The sequence below is a fragment of the Bipolaris victoriae genome, assembly GCF_000527765.1.
Source record: "Bipolaris victoriae FI3 unplaced genomic scaffold scaffold_17, whole genome shotgun sequence".
In the NCBI taxonomy this organism is placed as follows: Eukaryota; Fungi; Ascomycota; class Dothideomycetes; order Pleosporales; family Pleosporaceae; genus Bipolaris; species Bipolaris victoriae.
Window position 1 is genome coordinate 128,186 of NW_014575375.1, and position 17,954 is coordinate 146,139.

General features: G+C 46.2%; 8 protein-coding genes across 8 annotated transcripts; 3 read left to right on the plus strand and 5 right to left on the minus strand.

Annotated features, from left to right (window-relative positions):
* Positions 1-12: 12 nt before the first annotated feature.
* COCVIDRAFT_35172 (hypothetical protein) lies at positions 13-1,047 on the minus strand (the record flags this gene model as incomplete). Its single annotated transcript, XM_014704166.1, has 1 exon — positions 13-1,047. The coding sequence occupies one exon, from the start codon at positions 1,045-1,047 to the stop codon at positions 13-15; it is 1,035 nt and encodes a 344-aa protein (XP_014559652.1).
* Positions 1,048-1,880: 833 nt separating this feature from the next.
* Positions 1,881-2,956, plus strand: COCVIDRAFT_91356 (hypothetical protein; the record flags this gene model as incomplete). Its single annotated transcript, XM_014704167.1, has 4 exons — positions 1,881-1,985; positions 2,041-2,326; positions 2,392-2,793; positions 2,844-2,956. The coding sequence occupies 4 exons, from the start codon at positions 1,881-1,883 to the stop codon at positions 2,954-2,956; spliced, it is 906 nt and encodes a 301-aa protein (XP_014559653.1).
* COCVIDRAFT_91221 (hypothetical protein) lies at positions 2,953-3,213 on the minus strand (the record flags this gene model as incomplete). Its single annotated transcript, XM_014704168.1, has 1 exon — positions 2,953-3,213. One exon carries the CDS (start codon positions 3,211-3,213, stop codon positions 2,953-2,955), a length of 261 nt encoding a protein of 86 aa, XP_014559654.1.
* A 312-nt stretch (positions 3,214-3,525) lies between these two features.
* Positions 3,526-3,834, minus strand: COCVIDRAFT_91382 (hypothetical protein; the record flags this gene model as incomplete). Its single annotated transcript, XM_014704169.1, has 1 exon — positions 3,526-3,834. One exon carries the CDS (start codon positions 3,832-3,834, stop codon positions 3,526-3,528), a length of 309 nt encoding a protein of 102 aa, XP_014559655.1.
* A 297-nt stretch (positions 3,835-4,131) lies between these two features.
* On the minus strand, positions 4,132-7,962 carry COCVIDRAFT_35175 (hypothetical protein; the record flags this gene model as incomplete). The annotated part of the gene is made up of 5 exons (XM_014704170.1): positions 4,132-4,486; positions 5,234-5,459; positions 5,515-5,870; positions 5,943-7,743; positions 7,800-7,962. The coding sequence occupies 5 exons, from the start codon at positions 7,960-7,962 to the stop codon at positions 4,132-4,134; spliced, it is 2,901 nt and encodes a 966-aa protein (XP_014559656.1).
* Positions 7,963-10,742: 2,780 nt separating this feature from the next.
* COCVIDRAFT_13475 (hypothetical protein) lies at positions 10,743-12,068 on the plus strand (the record flags this gene model as incomplete). The annotated part of the gene is made up of 6 exons (XM_014704097.1): positions 10,743-10,819; positions 10,857-10,939; positions 11,023-11,533; positions 11,580-11,725; positions 11,845-11,867; positions 11,919-12,068. The coding sequence occupies 6 exons, from the start codon at positions 10,743-10,745 to the stop codon at positions 12,066-12,068; spliced, it is 990 nt and encodes a 329-aa protein (XP_014559583.1).
* A 642-nt stretch (positions 12,069-12,710) lies between these two features.
* Positions 12,711-12,941, minus strand: COCVIDRAFT_91311 (hypothetical protein; the record flags this gene model as incomplete). Its single annotated transcript, XM_014704171.1, has 1 exon — positions 12,711-12,941. The coding sequence occupies one exon, from the start codon at positions 12,939-12,941 to the stop codon at positions 12,711-12,713; it is 231 nt and encodes a 76-aa protein (XP_014559657.1).
* Positions 12,942-13,817: 876 nt separating this feature from the next.
* On the plus strand, positions 13,818-16,018 carry COCVIDRAFT_13477 (hypothetical protein; the record flags this gene model as incomplete). Its single annotated transcript, XM_014704098.1, has 4 exons — positions 13,818-13,907; positions 13,958-15,667; positions 15,721-15,930; positions 15,998-16,018. The coding sequence occupies 4 exons, from the start codon at positions 13,818-13,820 to the stop codon at positions 16,016-16,018; spliced, it is 2,031 nt and encodes a 676-aa protein (XP_014559584.1).
* Positions 16,019-17,954: the final 1,936 nt, after the last annotated feature.

Here is a 17,954-nt window from a genome sequence, read left to right on the forward strand (position 1 = left end):
ATTCTTCTCGTTTTACACGTTTGCTACTCGAAGTAAGACATCTTTTGTCTCTTCCCGTATCTTTTCCACGATATCTCTCGCGCTCTGGATTTGATTTACTAACCCCACGCCTGTGCCGGCCCATATCGCCGCACGGCCTTGCAGTCCTGTATCATATCCTTTGTCTTCACCTGCAGCCTCTTGATTGTGCAATCTCTGAATCTCCTCCAGACTCATCCCACTCGCAAAATCCCTATGACTCTGCGCAACTAAGCCCCGTCCATCATACAGCTCAGGCCAAATATTCGGACCACGCAGCTGATCAAACAACTTCGACCGCGTAGTCACTTGCCCACCATCCTGCGCCTCCAAAATCGCAGCTTGATACTTTGGATGCACCTTGACCTCTTTTGACGCCAAAAACCTCGTACCCATCACTACACCCTGCGCCCCCAACGCAAGCGCAGCCGCAACCCCCCTTCCATCCACAATCCCCCCCGACGCGACCAGCGCAATATCCGCAAACCCCGCCGCAGCCAACGCATCCGCCGTCTCAGGTACCAGCGAAACAATTGAAGCACCCTTCTCAAACCCATGGCCCCCCGCATCCGCACCTTGCAAACAAAGAACATCGGGCCTCGCCCCCCTCGCAACCTCCAACGCCGCCGCTACACTCCCTAGCTGCACCCACACCCTACTCTCCGGCGAAACCCTGCGTACACCATCAACCCACTCCTTATACCCCCCCAGCGTCTTCGACGCAAAAAGCCACACAACCGCTGGCTTATACTCTTTAACCACATCCAGCACCTCGGCCAACTCCATCGCAAACGGCAGGAACCCCACGCCCACCTTCATCGTCCCCACTCCGCGTATCTGGCCCAGTAATTCGGCAGCGATATCGAGTTCCCGGCGTACCTCGCCCATATCTCTTACTCCGCCGATTAAACCCAGGCCGCCGGCGAGCGAAACGGCGGCTGCAAGGTGGCCGCCCGCGAAACCGGACATGGGGGCGTTGATGAGGAGGGGGGACGTGGTCCATGGGAGGTGCGAGTTTAGTGTCGACATGGTTGTATAGAAGGGAGTTGGATTAGCGGGTTGGAGGAGAATTGGCAGAGTGGGAGAGGGACATGGGTGGAGGTTTAGAGAGAGCGAGGGTTGGATATGCAGGTAAGCGGGAGGCCTTGCGGGTGAGGTGGATTTGCTAAGGGTGGTGGAGTTGCGCTATTGCTTGTTGTGGGTCAAGGATGGGTAGTAATCGACGTTTTTCGCTACTTGATATTTTGGAATGGGAGGAGGGGTAAACGTGTGCCCCGCCTACTACTATATTCCATCCGGTCACCAACAGGACGATTATCACCATATGCTATGAGATATAATATTTTTAATTTTTTTCATCTCATATCAAATCGGCCTGGTGGTGTAGTTGGTTATCACGTTCGCCTCACATATCTATTCATCTGATGTTAGATCGGACGCGAAAGGTCCCGAGTTACCAAGATGTGGGTACAAGGTCTATTGATGCTTCAGAACAAGCATACATCTACTTTCATTAGTCATATCGTTTCAAAGATATATAAATTATAACCAAGTGACAACTGTATGATTATGCATTAACTAGGTTTTCTGTCGACTCTCTGTCGGCTTTCCTTTCATGCGTCGACAGCGCCTCAAATTAGTCGACAGTGTTTGTTGCGGCGACGTGCATGAAGCTGAGACATTCTAAGATAATTAAGAAGAGGGTAAGTTTGCTACTAACATTCGTGCCTGAGGCCTTCTCGCGCACACGGATCCAATACTTGTCAACCTGTCTTTCTCTGCGTCCGAAGCTCTCAATCTCATTTTCTACAACGCAAGCAGACTGCGAGTAGTTTCGCACGTACGCCACGTTTGACTAAACAATGGATAGCATACAGCTCTTCGAATTCATTCAGAGTGAGGAAGACGATAGCAAAATCCTAAAGCAACTCAAGAAGCATGTTAGCAAAGGCAGGAAATTACCATGGGTAAGCAGCTACTATTCCCCGCACATGATACCAACGACTGACGCAACATATGCAGTTTCAGGATGTGATTCCAGGACTGATACCAGGCGTCGAAGACAGCCAGCGATGGCTGGATCTCGCACGACAGTTGCTATGGACAGATTTGCAGTATGAAGAGCACGAAAAGAAGCTCGATTATACGACGAAGTTGCGACAACCTGATCCTATCCTCGTGCCAGATCCCTATCGTCTTCAGAAATGTTGGCCAGTCTTCATCGAAGCCTTACGACCGATGCCGAAGAGGATGTCTGCAGCGGCTAATGACATCTACCGTATAGTAGCCGGACAAGAGTGCTTGGTTGGTAGGTTCTGCTTTATTCATGTGTTTTCGCAGAAAAAGAGAGGCACACGTTCTAACGATGTATAGAGGACCGCAATGTGGCTGGACTCACCAGTGCGATTGACGACAAGCACTCCGCTTTCGTGACCGTCGCAGTGGTCATGCAAGACAAGATTGTTAGTCCTATCATTAGTGATATCGAGTGGCGACAGCAAAACCTCGATAAAGATATTCGTCGCGCGCACGATCAGATACGAGAGCTTGTAGATGGAGATGGACATGATGAAGACGGACATGAGGGAGACGAGCGAAGCCCCGACGAAAACGGCGAAAACAACGGAAACGACCACGACTATACGGATAACGAAGACGTCAACAATGTTGGTGATGGTGAAGGCGACGTACAAGATCTGCAACAACGACTAGATCGTCTCATCAAAGAGAAACAGGAAACTCAAGTGCTATACAACGCTCTCAGGAGATTTCGAGGTAGTTTTTGCCTACTTGCACTTTATCTTGCTTACACTTACCTACTGTAGATATGCTTGTGGAAGAGAGGGAGATGCGGGACTCTCGCAAGGATTTGAAGAGGCCCTTATTCATTGAGCTGTCAGACTCCGACGAAGACATGTCAAAGAAGCGCGGCAATTAGAGCTTGATATCGAAATGATCGATACACGCTGTTATTGAGACAGGGGACTCCTTGAAGAAATGGAATAGAAAACATAGACAATTTACAACGACGGTGAAGCTGCGATGTATGATCCCGCTACTGACTTTGATAGCCAAGACATGTCCTGTTACAGTTATCGACCTAATTGGTATCACCGTTGATTTTTTGCGTTTTTGTGTGGGTGTTCGGTTACCACCGGCCAGGCCGAAAGTCCGAGCACCAGCATTGACTGTCATTGGTCGGACTGCCTTGTGCGCGTGATAACAATGCCGATTAGACATTTGAGACGACAACGGAGCGTTGAACGATTCTCAGATTCTTTCACCCTATCAGAACGCTGGCAACTCGAGCAATTTTCGCGTCTTCCCTAAAAAAAAGGAAAGCAACTGTAGACCTTTACACACAAAGAGTGATGATAAATGAGAGTTGCATATCACGACCCAGAACCAAGTATCTGCACGTGAAATCTATTCATCTCAGCACATCAATTATGCTACATAACAACCATGCTCACCCAGTCCAACCATCCTTCCAATGCTTTCGTGTCTCTATTTCTTAACCATGGGAGGGATATCGGCGATCTTTTCTTCCACTTTGTTCCAAAATGTGGTCGTGTGCCTTCTAGTTGACTTCCTCTTGTTGTGGATAGCTGTGATGGCTCTAAGGCTCAACACATGCCATTGTTTGTGTGAACTTGCTTCTAGGTAATACTTCCGCAATACGTTGAAGAGTTTCTCGCTCGTAGTGCATTGGCCTCTGTTGGCATCAACCTTGCGCCATTGAAGAAAAAGCTCTCCAGCATCTTTTTCGCCGTCTTCGCGTACACATTTTGCGGCCCAGACGATAGCGTTAGACATTGTCATCGGAGCCCCACTCTTGAAGAATGAAACTTGCTCCTTTCTGGTGTAGGGAATTTGGATTGCTTGTGAACTGCATACGCATCTAGTTAGCATTTGTTAAGGCAATACGCATAACCTTATACCTCTGGCGGATTGTACTCTCCCATACGGTACATCGCTTTGCACGATAAGCAGGGCTCATCGACATCCATTCTTCCTGTTCCTTGGTAGACCAAGCTCCAAATGCCATAAACATATCACTTTCACCTAAGGAAAGAGATACGTGGCTCCAAGAAAACTTGACTGTTGCCAATGTTAGCACAAGAGATTAGTGGAAGAGAAGAGAGAGTTCTTGCAGGGCAGATTGTGGCGCACCACGTAGTTGTTGAGTGATACTGTGATAAGCGCAACTACCGGTATCGTTCTAAGGAAGATGGCGCTGACATAATTCTTTAGCGTATCATGTCCGTCAAAGAGCGACTCAGGACATTCCACGTCCCGAAGTCTTCCAGCCAAGTCATCCCATTGTATATTACCGCTCGCTCTGAACATGTCCACTGGTGCGTCCTCATGCAACAGAAGGCTTTGTCGTTCAGGATCGATCGTGGCATGCCAGTCATCCCAGTCATGATCCACTACGGCCAGCCTTTTCGTCCGCATGGTCTGGTTTCTGCCCAGTGAAGGTATTTGAGTTGCTGGAGTGCGTGCGAGAGGAACTGTGTTTTAAAGTGATGGTGAGCAGTGAACAAACAAGGACATCCTACGTTTGCTAGAGAGAAATACTTGCTGTTTATTCACCACTTGACGAAGAAAAACTATTTGCGCATCAAAGGCAAGTTTGTTCACGAGTATGTGGCAATGGGGACATGTTTGGATCATCTATACAATGTCGCGAACAAAAAAACAATTGCACAGGAATAGATCCAAGCCTAGTAACCTTAACGCAATCATCTTACCCACAAGTAAGCTTATCCTGTATAGTAGTCTGCACAAGATAACCTTCGGGGCAGGTAATATTGTTGAAATGGACGGAAGGTACATATCGGCAAAAAAAGTGAACTAATGACCAAACAGAGAATTGAACTCTAGACCTTCAGTGTGTGAGACTGACGTGATAACCACTACACCATTTGGTCAAACGATGTCTGATGCAAAATTGTTCCATACCATAATATAAATATATTGAATACTATTCGAGAAAGAGAAATGTGCGGGATGAATTGCAATTGGCCGAGTACCAAACATCGCATCCTTATTTCGTCTGGTGTTCACGATTCATCCGCCGCATAATACAGCCCCCCTCATACTACTTGGCCTCTTGTGAACGTATCCACCATTCCCTGACTCTTATTCCTGCTGATGTTTTCAAGATTCAATCTTTGCGTGCTTGCGCTTGTTTCCGTAAGTGCAGACGCACATTGTATCCTGCACCCCTCGGGATCGCACGGGCGTTTGTGTAGCCATCATCGTCATGGGCTTTGTCGCAATCTTTCGGGCAATTAGAGTCGTCCCCAGGCTGGTCCGCGTATGCACAAAGTTCCCGTATACACTCCTCACCTTGAGTGTCACACCTTTCGCAAGACCCTGCTCGATTGTCACACTCGTATCGATCAACGTAGCACTGATTACAAGGTACATGGCGCCTAAATGGATCAAAATTGCGCATCGCATCCACTAGACCTGGGGTATTGGCGATGCCATGGAACGAGCATATCGCTTTCGATTTACCCCAGCAAGCTGCACATGCAATCTTTGCTTTAAGGCTGTACGCAACTTCTGGGATGTAGAAGCAACACTCATCTTTATCCGTGCACTTGTCGCATCGCAGAGTATAAGCTGTCTTGAAGCCAGACCGTTCTAGGATGTTCGCCAATGGCATACCGTACTCGGGATTGCTGATCAGAGTCTGGTGGGCGGAGGCTATCGCACGTTTTTCAAGGCAGCCTTTCTCTTTCATGATCGTTTCTTTTTCCCGGCTGTGTATGCTTTCGATGCTTTCGATCGGCATTGGTTCGGTGTTGGGCGGAAGGGTCGTTAAGACTCGACACATCATGCTATAAACATGTTAATCCTAATATTAGAGGATTTGTACTGTGTTGCTTGATAACATTCAATAAGGCACTTACTTGTGGGTGCTAGAACAGCCAGTATCCACCATTCGAGGGCTACCGTGATTCCATTGTCGTTGAAGAATGCCTTTTGGCCCATAGATGGGAGTAACATAACGTGAGTTCTGATCCTGCAAGATACCATCGAGATAACCGTGCACTGAGCCGTCATTGAAATCATAAACCTTGCAGAGTGGCTCTGCTCGTTGGTTCAGGAAGGGAACTTGTATGAGTGAGCTTCCTGGGTTGTGGTTTCCCTGGCTTTCAACCAAACTCTGGACGACCGGCTTCCAATCTCTCGCTCTAGTTTCATCATCGCAAACACGGCATCTATCAGGTCCAATCTTCCAATCCGTATCCTCCGAAGGTAAGATGATGAGCTTTTCGATACAAGCCTTTCGATCAGCAGATTGAGCGCTAATAGTGGCAGCAATATAGATGAAGGGTTGACGTAAACACAGTGGTATGTGAATCATCCTAAGGCGTGCCGGCTCGAACAATTGCAAAGACTCGACACTAGGCGGCCAGTAGTGAGGGATGAAGTTGAGTACGAGCGCTTGAGAAGATCTGGATTGTGTTCCACTTAGAAGAGAGACAGGCAGTGATTTGCTTGCCTGGTATATAGCCACATCGCGGTCCGTCCAGTCATGTCGAATTATTACCGCCTCTCCACAGCCACTACTTTCCAGAATGATACAAGCGTGTTTCCTCAGCTTATAGCATTGGTTATTGATGGCATCGCAGAATGCTATACGGAGTTGCTCTCTCGCGGCTGATCTGCCATGTATAGTCATTTCTCGGGTAACTGGCTCCGTCGACATAGTCGTTTCATCCGAGAGGCTACCCTCGTATAAATCCAGGGTTCGCCACTTGTTTTGAAGTCTCCGTTTAGCCAACTTCCCATGAGCGCGTATTGTGTTTGCGATTTTGGAGGCTGCGTCGGGGGTCCTCATGTCGATGCGGACTACGGGCGTGTTGCTCCCTGCTTTGTGTCCCTCTCGTGTATGGATCATCAGCCAATAGCCATGCTGATGGAAGAGAAAATGCCAATTGAGCTTATCACTCGCCCATGTCTCATTGATTTTCAGGGGAGCAGTGTTAGGCTTTCTTTCTTTAGGTGTACTCAACTTGTGCTCAAGTAGGTACGTCGTGGATGATGCGTTGTCTCGAAGTATTAAGTCGCAGGCTAGTGGCTGCACGAGATTGAACAATATCTCTATATGGCAGTCTGGCTGAGCATGGAGAGTCTGAACAAGCTCTTGAATAACCTGCGCGGAATGATCCTGCTTGCTCATCGATACCATCAGCACCTTTTCGAGACTAGAATCAGGTTCTGGTGGCATCCAGCCTCGCAGCGTAATACCATTAGATGGATTTCTATAAGTTGATTGGCTTTTGAATGCATCTCGAATTCCGGCTAGGGCTCGAAAGAGATCGCGCTGGTGTACCGCGAACGGCGCCAAGAGAGAACTGACGTGCAAAGGTTCCCGTTGTCGCATCCGATGCGCCTTGTTGAACTCCACACCACGGCTGTCAGCGTATTCCAACTTCATACTCGCCAACATGGATGTGTAGCTATTGATGGGTAAAATGCATAGGATCTCAGGATGCCCAGGAGGTGCAACCATGAAAATAGGAGGAATCTGGTGAGATGACCGAACGCTGATACTGGATTTGATGTCGAATGGCACAACCTGTAGGTTGCTATCCTCTCTATGTTCATGAACCCAGGCCCACACATCAGACGGATCCATGTTCATAGGAAATCCATCCGGAGGGTCAAAAATAAGCCCCCCATCGAGCTCACTGAAATCCGGTCCTAGTAGATGTTAAGTTAGTAACTAAAGTTTTTACACTAGATATCAGAGAACATACCGCGAATGACACCAATGCGATATCCATGTTCCTTGAACCCTTGGATACATGCTTCAGATAGCATGCGAAATGCATTGCGCTCCGTACCCCATCCACTTAGAGATGGGAATCGATTAGCTACAGTTTTTTGCTTTGGCTCTCCAGCAGATTTTGCTTTCACCATATTGATTCGCAAGAGTTTCGGTGTAAGTCAAGAATAAACAGTAGTTGGCAGATTTTTCCCCCGAAAGCTTACAAGAGCGTGAAAGGATTGGATTCGAGCTACGGCACAGAACCTCAAACACGGCTTGATAGCTTAAGAAAATCACTGATTCAAGCTGCTGTTGCAAATACAGGCCATCATGTCGTTAGATGCGCATTTCACGTCGTACACTGAGTGCAACATGAACAAAACTCTTGGCAGGATAAAGATTGTTCTAGATCAACACTATTAAAATTGCATGCGCAGTAGGTAGCCGTGGATTTCATTCGGTTTTCTTGGTTTGCTTTCCATGTCCAGGCTGGCTCTTGCTCAACAACTCCGTTTAGATGCTTTGCAGCGTGATCGGTAAGGCTAAAGGAGTGTGCAACAAGGCTAACAAGCGCCTGCAATCGACTGGCTGGGTTTAGGAAAACTTGTGCTATGGGATTTCTGCAGGTTAGACAGAAGCAAATGCATCTCGCGTAATGCCAAGTACATTGAAAATTGTACTTGCCCTACTGAGACAGGCGTCGTTTGAAGATTAATGTGCTGTAGTGTGACGAGCACACGGAATAGGACAACTCCAACCGATTGTGATACTTGAACTGCCCCTCGGACTGGCAATTGCCTGATTGGCCCCGAAATTGGAGGCGGTGAGACTGTACAACGATGCACCACAGCCATCCAGAAGCGCCTAGTAGAAGCCACGATATTCTCTTTTGATCAAGGCTCCTTGCATACACAAATACGAAGATTGAGTGTGACACAACACTTGGGAAGTACACTAAGTGTCACTTTCGTAATTGATTGGAGGCGGTTTTCGTGGTCGCGGCTTCGGTACCCCAAATCTTGGCTCCGTCACTGTGTTGGCTGATGTTCGCCTCGGCTTTCCGTATTGAAATATTGATTAGCCTACTGCAGTATTTGTAATGATTTCACTATACGGGAGCTTGGGATTCAGACGTGGTCTGATAGATACTGCCAAGGGTCCCTCCAACAGCTCAATGTCGGGTAGTATGGTCCGCTACTGAAGCTAGTCAGCCCCGACGATCATTAACATGAACTAATACAATTCGCCTTGTGGAGGGAAGAATTGCTGTTAGAAAAGTCACTATGGAGCAAAGATCCGGCTTTCAAGCTGCAACAATCAATCAATCAACGAAGGATGATATCTCATTCACGTCTTCGTGACTGAACTTGCTTCGCAATCTAACTCTGTCTCTTATATGTAAACATTTATAAGTTGCTAGACTTCCTGAAGGACGTCTATCCAATGAGAAACATGCAAAGGCTTTAAGATTTGCGCATGTTAACGAGTAGGTGGTAATGTAGGGGTGAGGGGTCGCCTGTAAGCCTGCTGTTATGACCATTAGATAGTTCTTGTCTGATGCTCCAATTCGATATATAGTCTTGAAAATCTGATGGTATGACTCGAAATGCCATCATGTCATTCTGAAGTTGCAAACCAAATCCTGAAAGTCCGAGGTGATAAGGTTGGGTGTCATGAACCAGATAGACGGCACGTGGTCATTGTACATGTAGCCACAACTCTGCAATCAAACATAACAGCAACTGTTGTCAAACATATTAGGAAATTCAGCGATATTTCTAGAATTAATCTGAAAGAGGGAATCAATACCAGAGAGTTGAAGAAGTTATCGCCGGACACACTCAGTGAGGAGACCGGAAGGCCCTAGAATACCGGCAGCAAGTCGGTTACCTTTCATATAAACAGAACTCGCTGTTCAATGCCAGATTATCTAAAACCTTTTTAAACATATCATTCCTGAACGTACCTACTAAAAGCTGTCATCCTGCCAAAACATGCCCGCGCATGTGATCCTTACGACAATCGCAGTCGTTCTCGTAGCTTACATTGTGCCAACAAGGGTCAAGAAATCTCTTTCGTTGCTCGAAACGATGATTTTTGCTTGCATAACTGCTGCTGTAATGATGCTACGAAGCCGGCCTGTTGTACAGTCCGTGTATTTTCTGATCAGAGGTGCGCAAAGCTTAGCTGATACCATCATGTCCACACCTACCAACATCACAACTAAAGCTTTTGCATCTTATATCTCGACTCTCGAAAATAGAGGGTTAGCAACTGAGGACCACACAGTCCAGGATATATTGACTCAATGTATCGGAACAACAAAGCTGGGGAACCGGTGTGGCAATCACAAGTATAAACCGACTGGGACAGTCTACGATTGTGGAAGACATCGTGGATGGCAAGAAGACGGTCGTTGAAGGCACTTGCTGTGAGGTAGCTTTGTGCTGTGCGAAGAATACGATGGAAGGTTTGGTCAGCGGCGGTGGGGAAATGGGAAGGTTCCTTGCGATGCATTAGTATCCGGTGTAATAATTGACTAGAAATCATGAACTGACACCATATCTTTTGCCAGTAGGAAGCCCAAATGATGAGTGCTAGTTGAAAGAGGCGCCGCTGTATCCAACTCCGTTCCGAGAGGAATAGTTCCAAGTGTTCAGGGCTTAGGCAGTGAAGTGCAACCCACGTCGCAACACATGAGATTACTAATATTGCCATGAACATGACAGAGATAGCAGCTATAAGTTGGGTTATCTGCTGTGGCAAGGTTAGATAAGTAAAGTCACGAACAATCCGAATGGGTACTCACTAGCCGCCAATGGATATGTCGGCTTTCGCCGTTCAGCCAGGGTCTGAGCATAAGGGCCACGATCACCGCCATAACTAAGGCGTTCGAGAGCATTTGTATTTTCTAGTCTTGGTATGATCGTTGATGGTTGCGGGGATGGTGCTTGCTGGACCTGAACTTTGCCTTGTTTGCGTATTGCTGTGGATGATGTACCGGACTTAGTTAGTGCACTGGCCCGTCATTGGCCCGATTTTGAAGTACATGCCGGGCAGGATACAACCGAAGGTCCCCTGTGATAGATATTGACAGTCCGCTCCCGAACAGTCATCTGCTCTTACCAGGTATGTCACTTCATGAAACTTTCGTCGTCCAGTCAACACAAACTCACTTTCTAATTCTTGTAGTTATTTTCTTCGCATTACAGTGACGGACAAATTCAACCATCTTTGCATCTTGTATCTCGTGTCCATGGCGGTCCCACTCGTCTCCGATGATGGCATAATCCTGCATCTCCACCAGGAACTATGCAATGCTGTCTGCGACGATCGCGCTGCTAAATTCCAGATCTTCTCTGAGAAAGTATGGATGCGACTTGGCCATGAGCCCCCCCTGGCAGATGCCATAGTCAATGATTTTGTGGCGATGCTGCACAATGTTGACAACCTTCTACTAGCTCAGCTAGTCATCCCAGAGTTACGACCTGCCGCCCCCGCTCCGGATAATCCCTTTCAACGCGACGTTTTATTCCAAATCCAGCTTCGACGACCGATCCTCGATCTTTTTCAAGCAAGACCAACAGGCTACGACACTGAAGCACAACGTCTACACGAGGAGGAGAAAAGAATCCTTAAAGACGCAGACTGGCATAGAGCCTGTTTACTGCTGTACGGACGCGCAAATATCAATGATGAGCAAAAGGAGAATGTTCGGCAATGGTTAGCTCATTGTCCTAAAGAACACGACTCCTGAGTAAGAAGATAGGGATACACCACCGTTCCACACAACGGTATTGGAGCGACTGGAGCCAAGTGTCTCTATACATGAAACAAACCAAACCCACGATAGTTTTAGCAATTACTGTAACCATGTTCGTCTAAATTGTGTACTATCCGCCCCTTCACGAGGAAGTGAGTATTCCAGGCTTTCGAGAATGCGCGATACGATAGCGAAATGGTGTCATCACAAGTTTCTAAAGGGTTCAGGCTTGATCTTATAGAGGAGCATAATATGGGATAATGGCTAGCAGATCGAAGACTCTCGTTGCAGCCGGTCAGTATACTTATTGTGCAGCTGAAGCAGGATCTAGATGAGTGTACATAGCACAAGACAACCATGCCATACACTGCAATCCTTACTTCACTAAGATTTGGTATTGCTCAGTCAATGAATGCGGACGTGGCGGATAGCGAGGTAAACTATACCAAGTTCAAATCACACACCGCTACTGGAGCCTGGCTTCCTGACTCCTAATTTACACCCGCTGTAAACTTTTGCGTGCCTGCTTAGACACGAGAGTGGACATTGTTGCGTGGGATCATGCAGACGGCATGGTATTGATGAATAATAAATATGTGCCTTATAGCTTGTTTGCCCGCAGAATGCTCTTTATGCATATGCTTTGAACCAGTCTCAACTTACTTGACGTACTCCAGCTACAGATTTGCAATTGAACGAAATATCTTTTGAATGTGGAATTGAGTACACATAACTAACAAGAGAGATCAAGAGGTGCGCGTAGCCCAGTGGTGTATCTACATGATGAACCCATTCCGTTGTGAATCTTTGAATCACTTCAGAAGTCGTAAAGTGTCTCATGGTACGAGAGAAAGCCGCAGTATGCTTTTCAAGGTCATATGCACCGCTAGGAGGGATCCGACATCTTACGAACGGTTTTTCTCATTGTACGCCTCCTGGAAGGGTTTCACAAGAAGCTTCCGAATCCTTGCCGCGAGTGTTTCAGCACCAGTGTCTTTGACATAACTCTTCAGTTCTAACATGTTGAGCCGCTCAACGGCGCCCTTGAAATACGGCCCTGAAGCCGTGAATTTTCCTTCAAGACTAGCAGAGTAAGCTACGGACGCCGGATAACACTTTTTTTTTCGGAAAGTCAACTTACAAGCTTCTAGAGAGCTGCTTATGCAAGACTAATATCGCCCCAGAACCGTAAAGCTTGCAAAGCTTATTAATCTTCGATCCCCGTATGCTCCATTCTCCCACATTAGCTATAACGGTATCCTGCTCTAATCCTAGTTGTGTGAAATTCAACGGGGCGAGGAAGCGACGAAGCTCTTGCAGCATGGAATCACCCACACGCCCTGTACCCCGTGGTCGTAGAACTTGCATCATGTCAAACCAAAAAAGGTCGTTAAAAAGCTGTAGGACATGGACTTGCTCATTGCGACGCTCGACTTGTTGAGTCCACGAGTAGCGAGCCATGAAAGCGTCACCCAAATCGTCCTGAGAGTCGTATTCACCACACCTGCTTGAAAGTGACAAAGTTCTGAGAAACTTCTCGGCATCTTGAATATCTGGATACTTTCTTATATGTGCGCAAATATAATCAGCTAAGGCGGGCAGCTCACGCATATTCGTTATACGCTTCCATGGGTCTGCGGGACCACCCAGAACGACCCCCTTCTTTTCTCCGCCAATTTTCCGCTTCTTTTGCAGTGGTCTCAGGTCTTGCTCTTGCACTTCGGTTCCGAAATCGTAATCGGCGTCTTCGTTTCCACAGTCGTCGCGGGTGCAGCTGTCATAGATTCGTTTTATGGTGGCAAGCCGCTCATCGTCAAGTACATTCCGAAGAGTGGTAACAGCGAAACCCTATCAACAAGAATTAGCATATGCATTAGGATAAATACCAACACCATACCTCTGGTCGATCCATGAAAGCCTGAGCTTGATCTAGAAGCAGCTTAAGCTCCTCTGCAAACTGCGCCTCCATCATGCTTGTATGCAATGCATATGCAATTCTATGGATACCAAAAGACGATGATTATGACATTTAAACTTTTCACTGGAACATAGAGTCTATATGGTTCGCATTTTGTGTGAAACAACTGCAATGCCCTTGTCTCAAACATGCACGTGTTGCTGTCTGAAGATCCTGCGACAAACAAGCTTACACCACAATCTGCTTATTTCATATACTTCTAGCTCGCCGCCACAATTTTCACTTATTCTTGGGATCCGACTGAGCCATTGCGCAAGAGCTTACGGATGGCATCATTTCAGTTTTTTAGCTCGGTGCGAACGGCGCAGAAACGATTCGTTCAACGCCATTCACCGCAGACCAAAAGTATACTCAAGGTACTTATTCTAATGTCCTATGAATCTAAAGTGTCTAAATTGTGGAACAGAAATTCTGGTTCATAACTGAATCTTGGATTGCAATGAGTGTTGGGTTTGCAGTTTTGTACGCTCTCAACTGGCTATTGGTGACCATCAGCATCATGCAGCCAGAGAGTTTAGAAGAGGTGATGAGATGGAGAGGCATCATTTCACGCAGCCTATGGTGTCTATTTGTAGCGCGTTGGATTCGAACGCGGACCGACGGATGCATTGGAGCCGACGCTTCTGATGTACCTGCAGATCCAGCAGCACTAGAGGTGGATCTTTACTACCTTGTCTCCCTGGCTGCAGCTGCCTTTGGTCTATTGTTATCCAAATTCCAGATGACATGCGGCTATATTCATCATATATTCCTAGGCTCCAATTACGACATCATCCTAGAAGAGCAAAAAGTAAAGAAGGGAACAGCAGGTTCAACAATACGACAACGGTTTGGAAGAAGAATCTGGAGTCAAATTTGCAAGCACATTCCAACCAAGATGTCCAAGGAATTTAAAAATCGTAATTCTCTTCCTCAGCGCCGTCGGATTTTCTTTTATGGAGCTCTCCAAGAGCACAGACATGTAGCACTATACTGCTCCAGTGTATGTGCATATATGCAGTTGTCTAGGTTATCTCAACGTCAAATTTCCGAAGTACAAGTCATTTCCCATACTGGCAACGGGCCAAGTGGCACTTGCTCCGTTGATGGCAACAGTGAAGATTGGATCGATGATGGAGAAACGTTCGACTCGGGCGTTCGGGACGATCTTTACCTCGAGCCTGAGCAGAATCTCCCACACAATGGTGAAAAAGAATGTTTAGAGAGCGCGGTTTTAAAAGAAGTGCAGACCCAAACGCAAATCATTCGCCAAATCGAGCATCAGCGACAAAACAATTTTTCACAATTCTTTGCTGGACGATATTTTAATCTAGTAAGAGTAACACAACCAGACCATCCTCGGGCAGAAAAGCAATGCGACTTCGATATGACGAACAACAAGCTGTTGAGGGTCCGCCCTCTGTTGCAATCCGAGAAGAACGACTGGGTGGAGCGTCCATTCGACCTTGTTTTTGGCATCACTGCAACCGAACACGACATTTATACCAAGCTGGAACCTGTTGTGACAGAGTTGAATAATCCTCAAGGTCGTATTGTTTGTATTGGAACAGATGGCTTCAGTGGTAGCGGCAAGTCACATACTACACAGAACCTGCTACAAAGTTTTGGAAAAGAGCTGTTTCAGATGCCTTGTCCTGACAGAAATTTGTTTTTTGAAGCCTTCCAATCGCTGGGGACGAATGTCGATTCTCTAAATCTCTCTACGGAGGTACTCCTTCGCTACGGCATCGAGAAGACAGATCAAAGTCCGGTCAGCATGCATGCACCGCCAATCCCATCGAAGCGTCCATGCTATCAGTTTGGCTCCCTAGCTGCTTTCGAGTTCCTAGTCGCGAAGACTCATGAATTTCGAACGAGTAGCTCTACTAATAACAACGCGAGCTCCTCGCGGACCCACCTCGTCATCCTCATCTACGCCGTTAGGGCTACAAAGACAACCCGGCTATGTCTCTTTGACCTCGCTAGAAATGAGCGCAATGACGCACTAGATGGCCATTTAGACGACGCAAAAGCGAGGCGTGACCAAACAAGTGCGATTAACGATAGTCGCATGAAAATCTATGCTGCACTCAAGTACGCAATTCGGCATCAGAAACGAGTCACTCGGGAGACTGCTGTAAGTGTTTCCATTATTGCTTACATCTTCTCATTTCGCTAATCTTAATACAGATAGGGACCATTCTGATGAATTTGCTGCTGAAAAAAAAGAGCTGTATTGTGATGCTTTTCCATCTAAGTGTTTTCTCTTCCTTTAGTGGTGCCATCATGAAAACGTTGGAAGATGCATCTTCACTAAGAATGGCGAACATATTGCACACCAAGGGGTTCTATGAACAACAGAAGGCAGCTGATAGAGTAAATCGGGACAACGGGGATGCTGTAAGCACTCAGAATGAGTAACGCATGGGTTTGGTCATGATGAATGCTATCACGAAAATGCCTCTAGGAATGTCGAGGTGTCTACTAAGGTTCTGAGATGCCACACGGGGGGCATTTCAGTTTTGTGTGTGCTAGCTATGTGTAGAAGACCTCTATAGGTTGGATGAAGGGTGCTGCTCTTCTATACGACACTCATCAGTTGTTTCAATGCTGGAGTCTGAGGAATGGGCCATGTTAGCCTTGCGCATTGTCGTTCATGCATCTATCGTGTTATATGGGTGCGATGTATCGATATTAAATAAAACACTCACTCCCTACACCTCTCGATGTATACACATACTTATAGGTGCTTCCGTGAAGCCGAAGCGATATCTTCGAAACTGGTTGATAGAATAAAACATTGCCTAATCGTGCGGCTACCTGTTAATCGAAGATGCAAAGCTTGTCTAGCATTACGTGATATCTCCAAATCCAATCCATGATCAAGATATCCATCACCAGATCCGTATCAAGAGTTGCAAAATTCGATAACCGTCTTGGGGAGCGTTGTTTTTGAGTCGAGACTTTTTGCGGAAAGCCCCTTAGCCGAAAACCATTCGCACCTAACAAGATATGACTTGACTTTTTTTCTCTGTTTGCTATGTGGCGTATCAGATCATTTATCTCAGAAAAGAATGGCAGGCCACACCCTAACCTGCTAAAATCAGGTATTAAAAAAATAACTGTGTAGTTAAAGTAAAAAACTAAGTAAGGGTCTAAGAGAATTACGTCTATAAGATCCTACTTTAAACCCTTAGGAATAGTTTAGTAATAATTTATAAACCTCTTAATAGGTATATAACTATAAGGTATAACTCTATTAGGTGCGATAACTATAATACGGTTGCGACGAAGGCAGCAGAACAGCGAACTATAGTTGTGATAAGATAACGATATAACGAACTATAGTTATAATAAGGACACGTAGTATAGCGAAGCTCTCTAATACCTATAAATTTACTATATCTATCTATCTCTCTTATCTTATTACTGCCGCGCATTTATTTAAACTTAATCTCCTATTAAAACGATATTAACTTTCTATTCGTAGCTTTTATCTCTACTCCCCTTCTATCTTATATCTATTAAAAATACTAATTCCCCTAATACTATAGTTACTTCCTTTAATCGTCTACTAAAGAAGATCTACAATAATATATAGAGGTAGATAATAGATAGGTTTAATAGGTTAGAAGCTAGCTTAGATAGTATAGGCCTAATTAATCTAAGTATGATCCTCTAGATGGGTGAGTACGCCCTCGTGAGTAACGCAGACGCGCTTAATATATACCTAGTAGGCATAGATATTATAATAGTTAACGTATCTAAATTAAGACTTAATTTAGATACTATTCTATAGCTCTAAGAAGACATAGTCCGTATTAAGGAGGCCTTGAGCGCTAGGTGTCTGACTGATCGGCAGAGGGAGTTTATAGCGAGGGTTTGGTTAGAGGAGAGTAAGGAGTAGATGGGTATGGTGCTTTAGTTTTATGGCAAAGCACTGGGTGTTCGATAGGATGGAGATGAAACCGGCGTCGCAGACGTGTCGCTCGTGTCGATGCTGCTGGTGCGTGGCGGTGTCGATTGGTGGAGCGGAGGATGGGTGGGCGTAGTTGCTGCTTACTAGTTGTAATCAATCTCAGAATTCTTTTCTCTCAGAAACTCCACTCAGAAAGGCCAGAGCCACTAACAAGATATACCTACAGTCATCAAAGCATCTTAGAAGCTGTGACCGCCAGTTATTGAATGCCCAGAGAGGTGGCAGGTCATTGTCTGTTGAGAGTTGGCCGACCGGGGAGTGAATTGACGGTGGCGATGCTTATTTCCAGCGAATGCGCGGCAGATGCCGACACACAGTAACACCTCCTTCTTCCACAATTTCCATGACAAAAAGTACCTGGATGAACCATTGGCCAGGTTTTTTTTGCAATGGCTTGGTGGATATGCAAAGCACAAGAAGGGGATAGGTATATGGCACAATACAA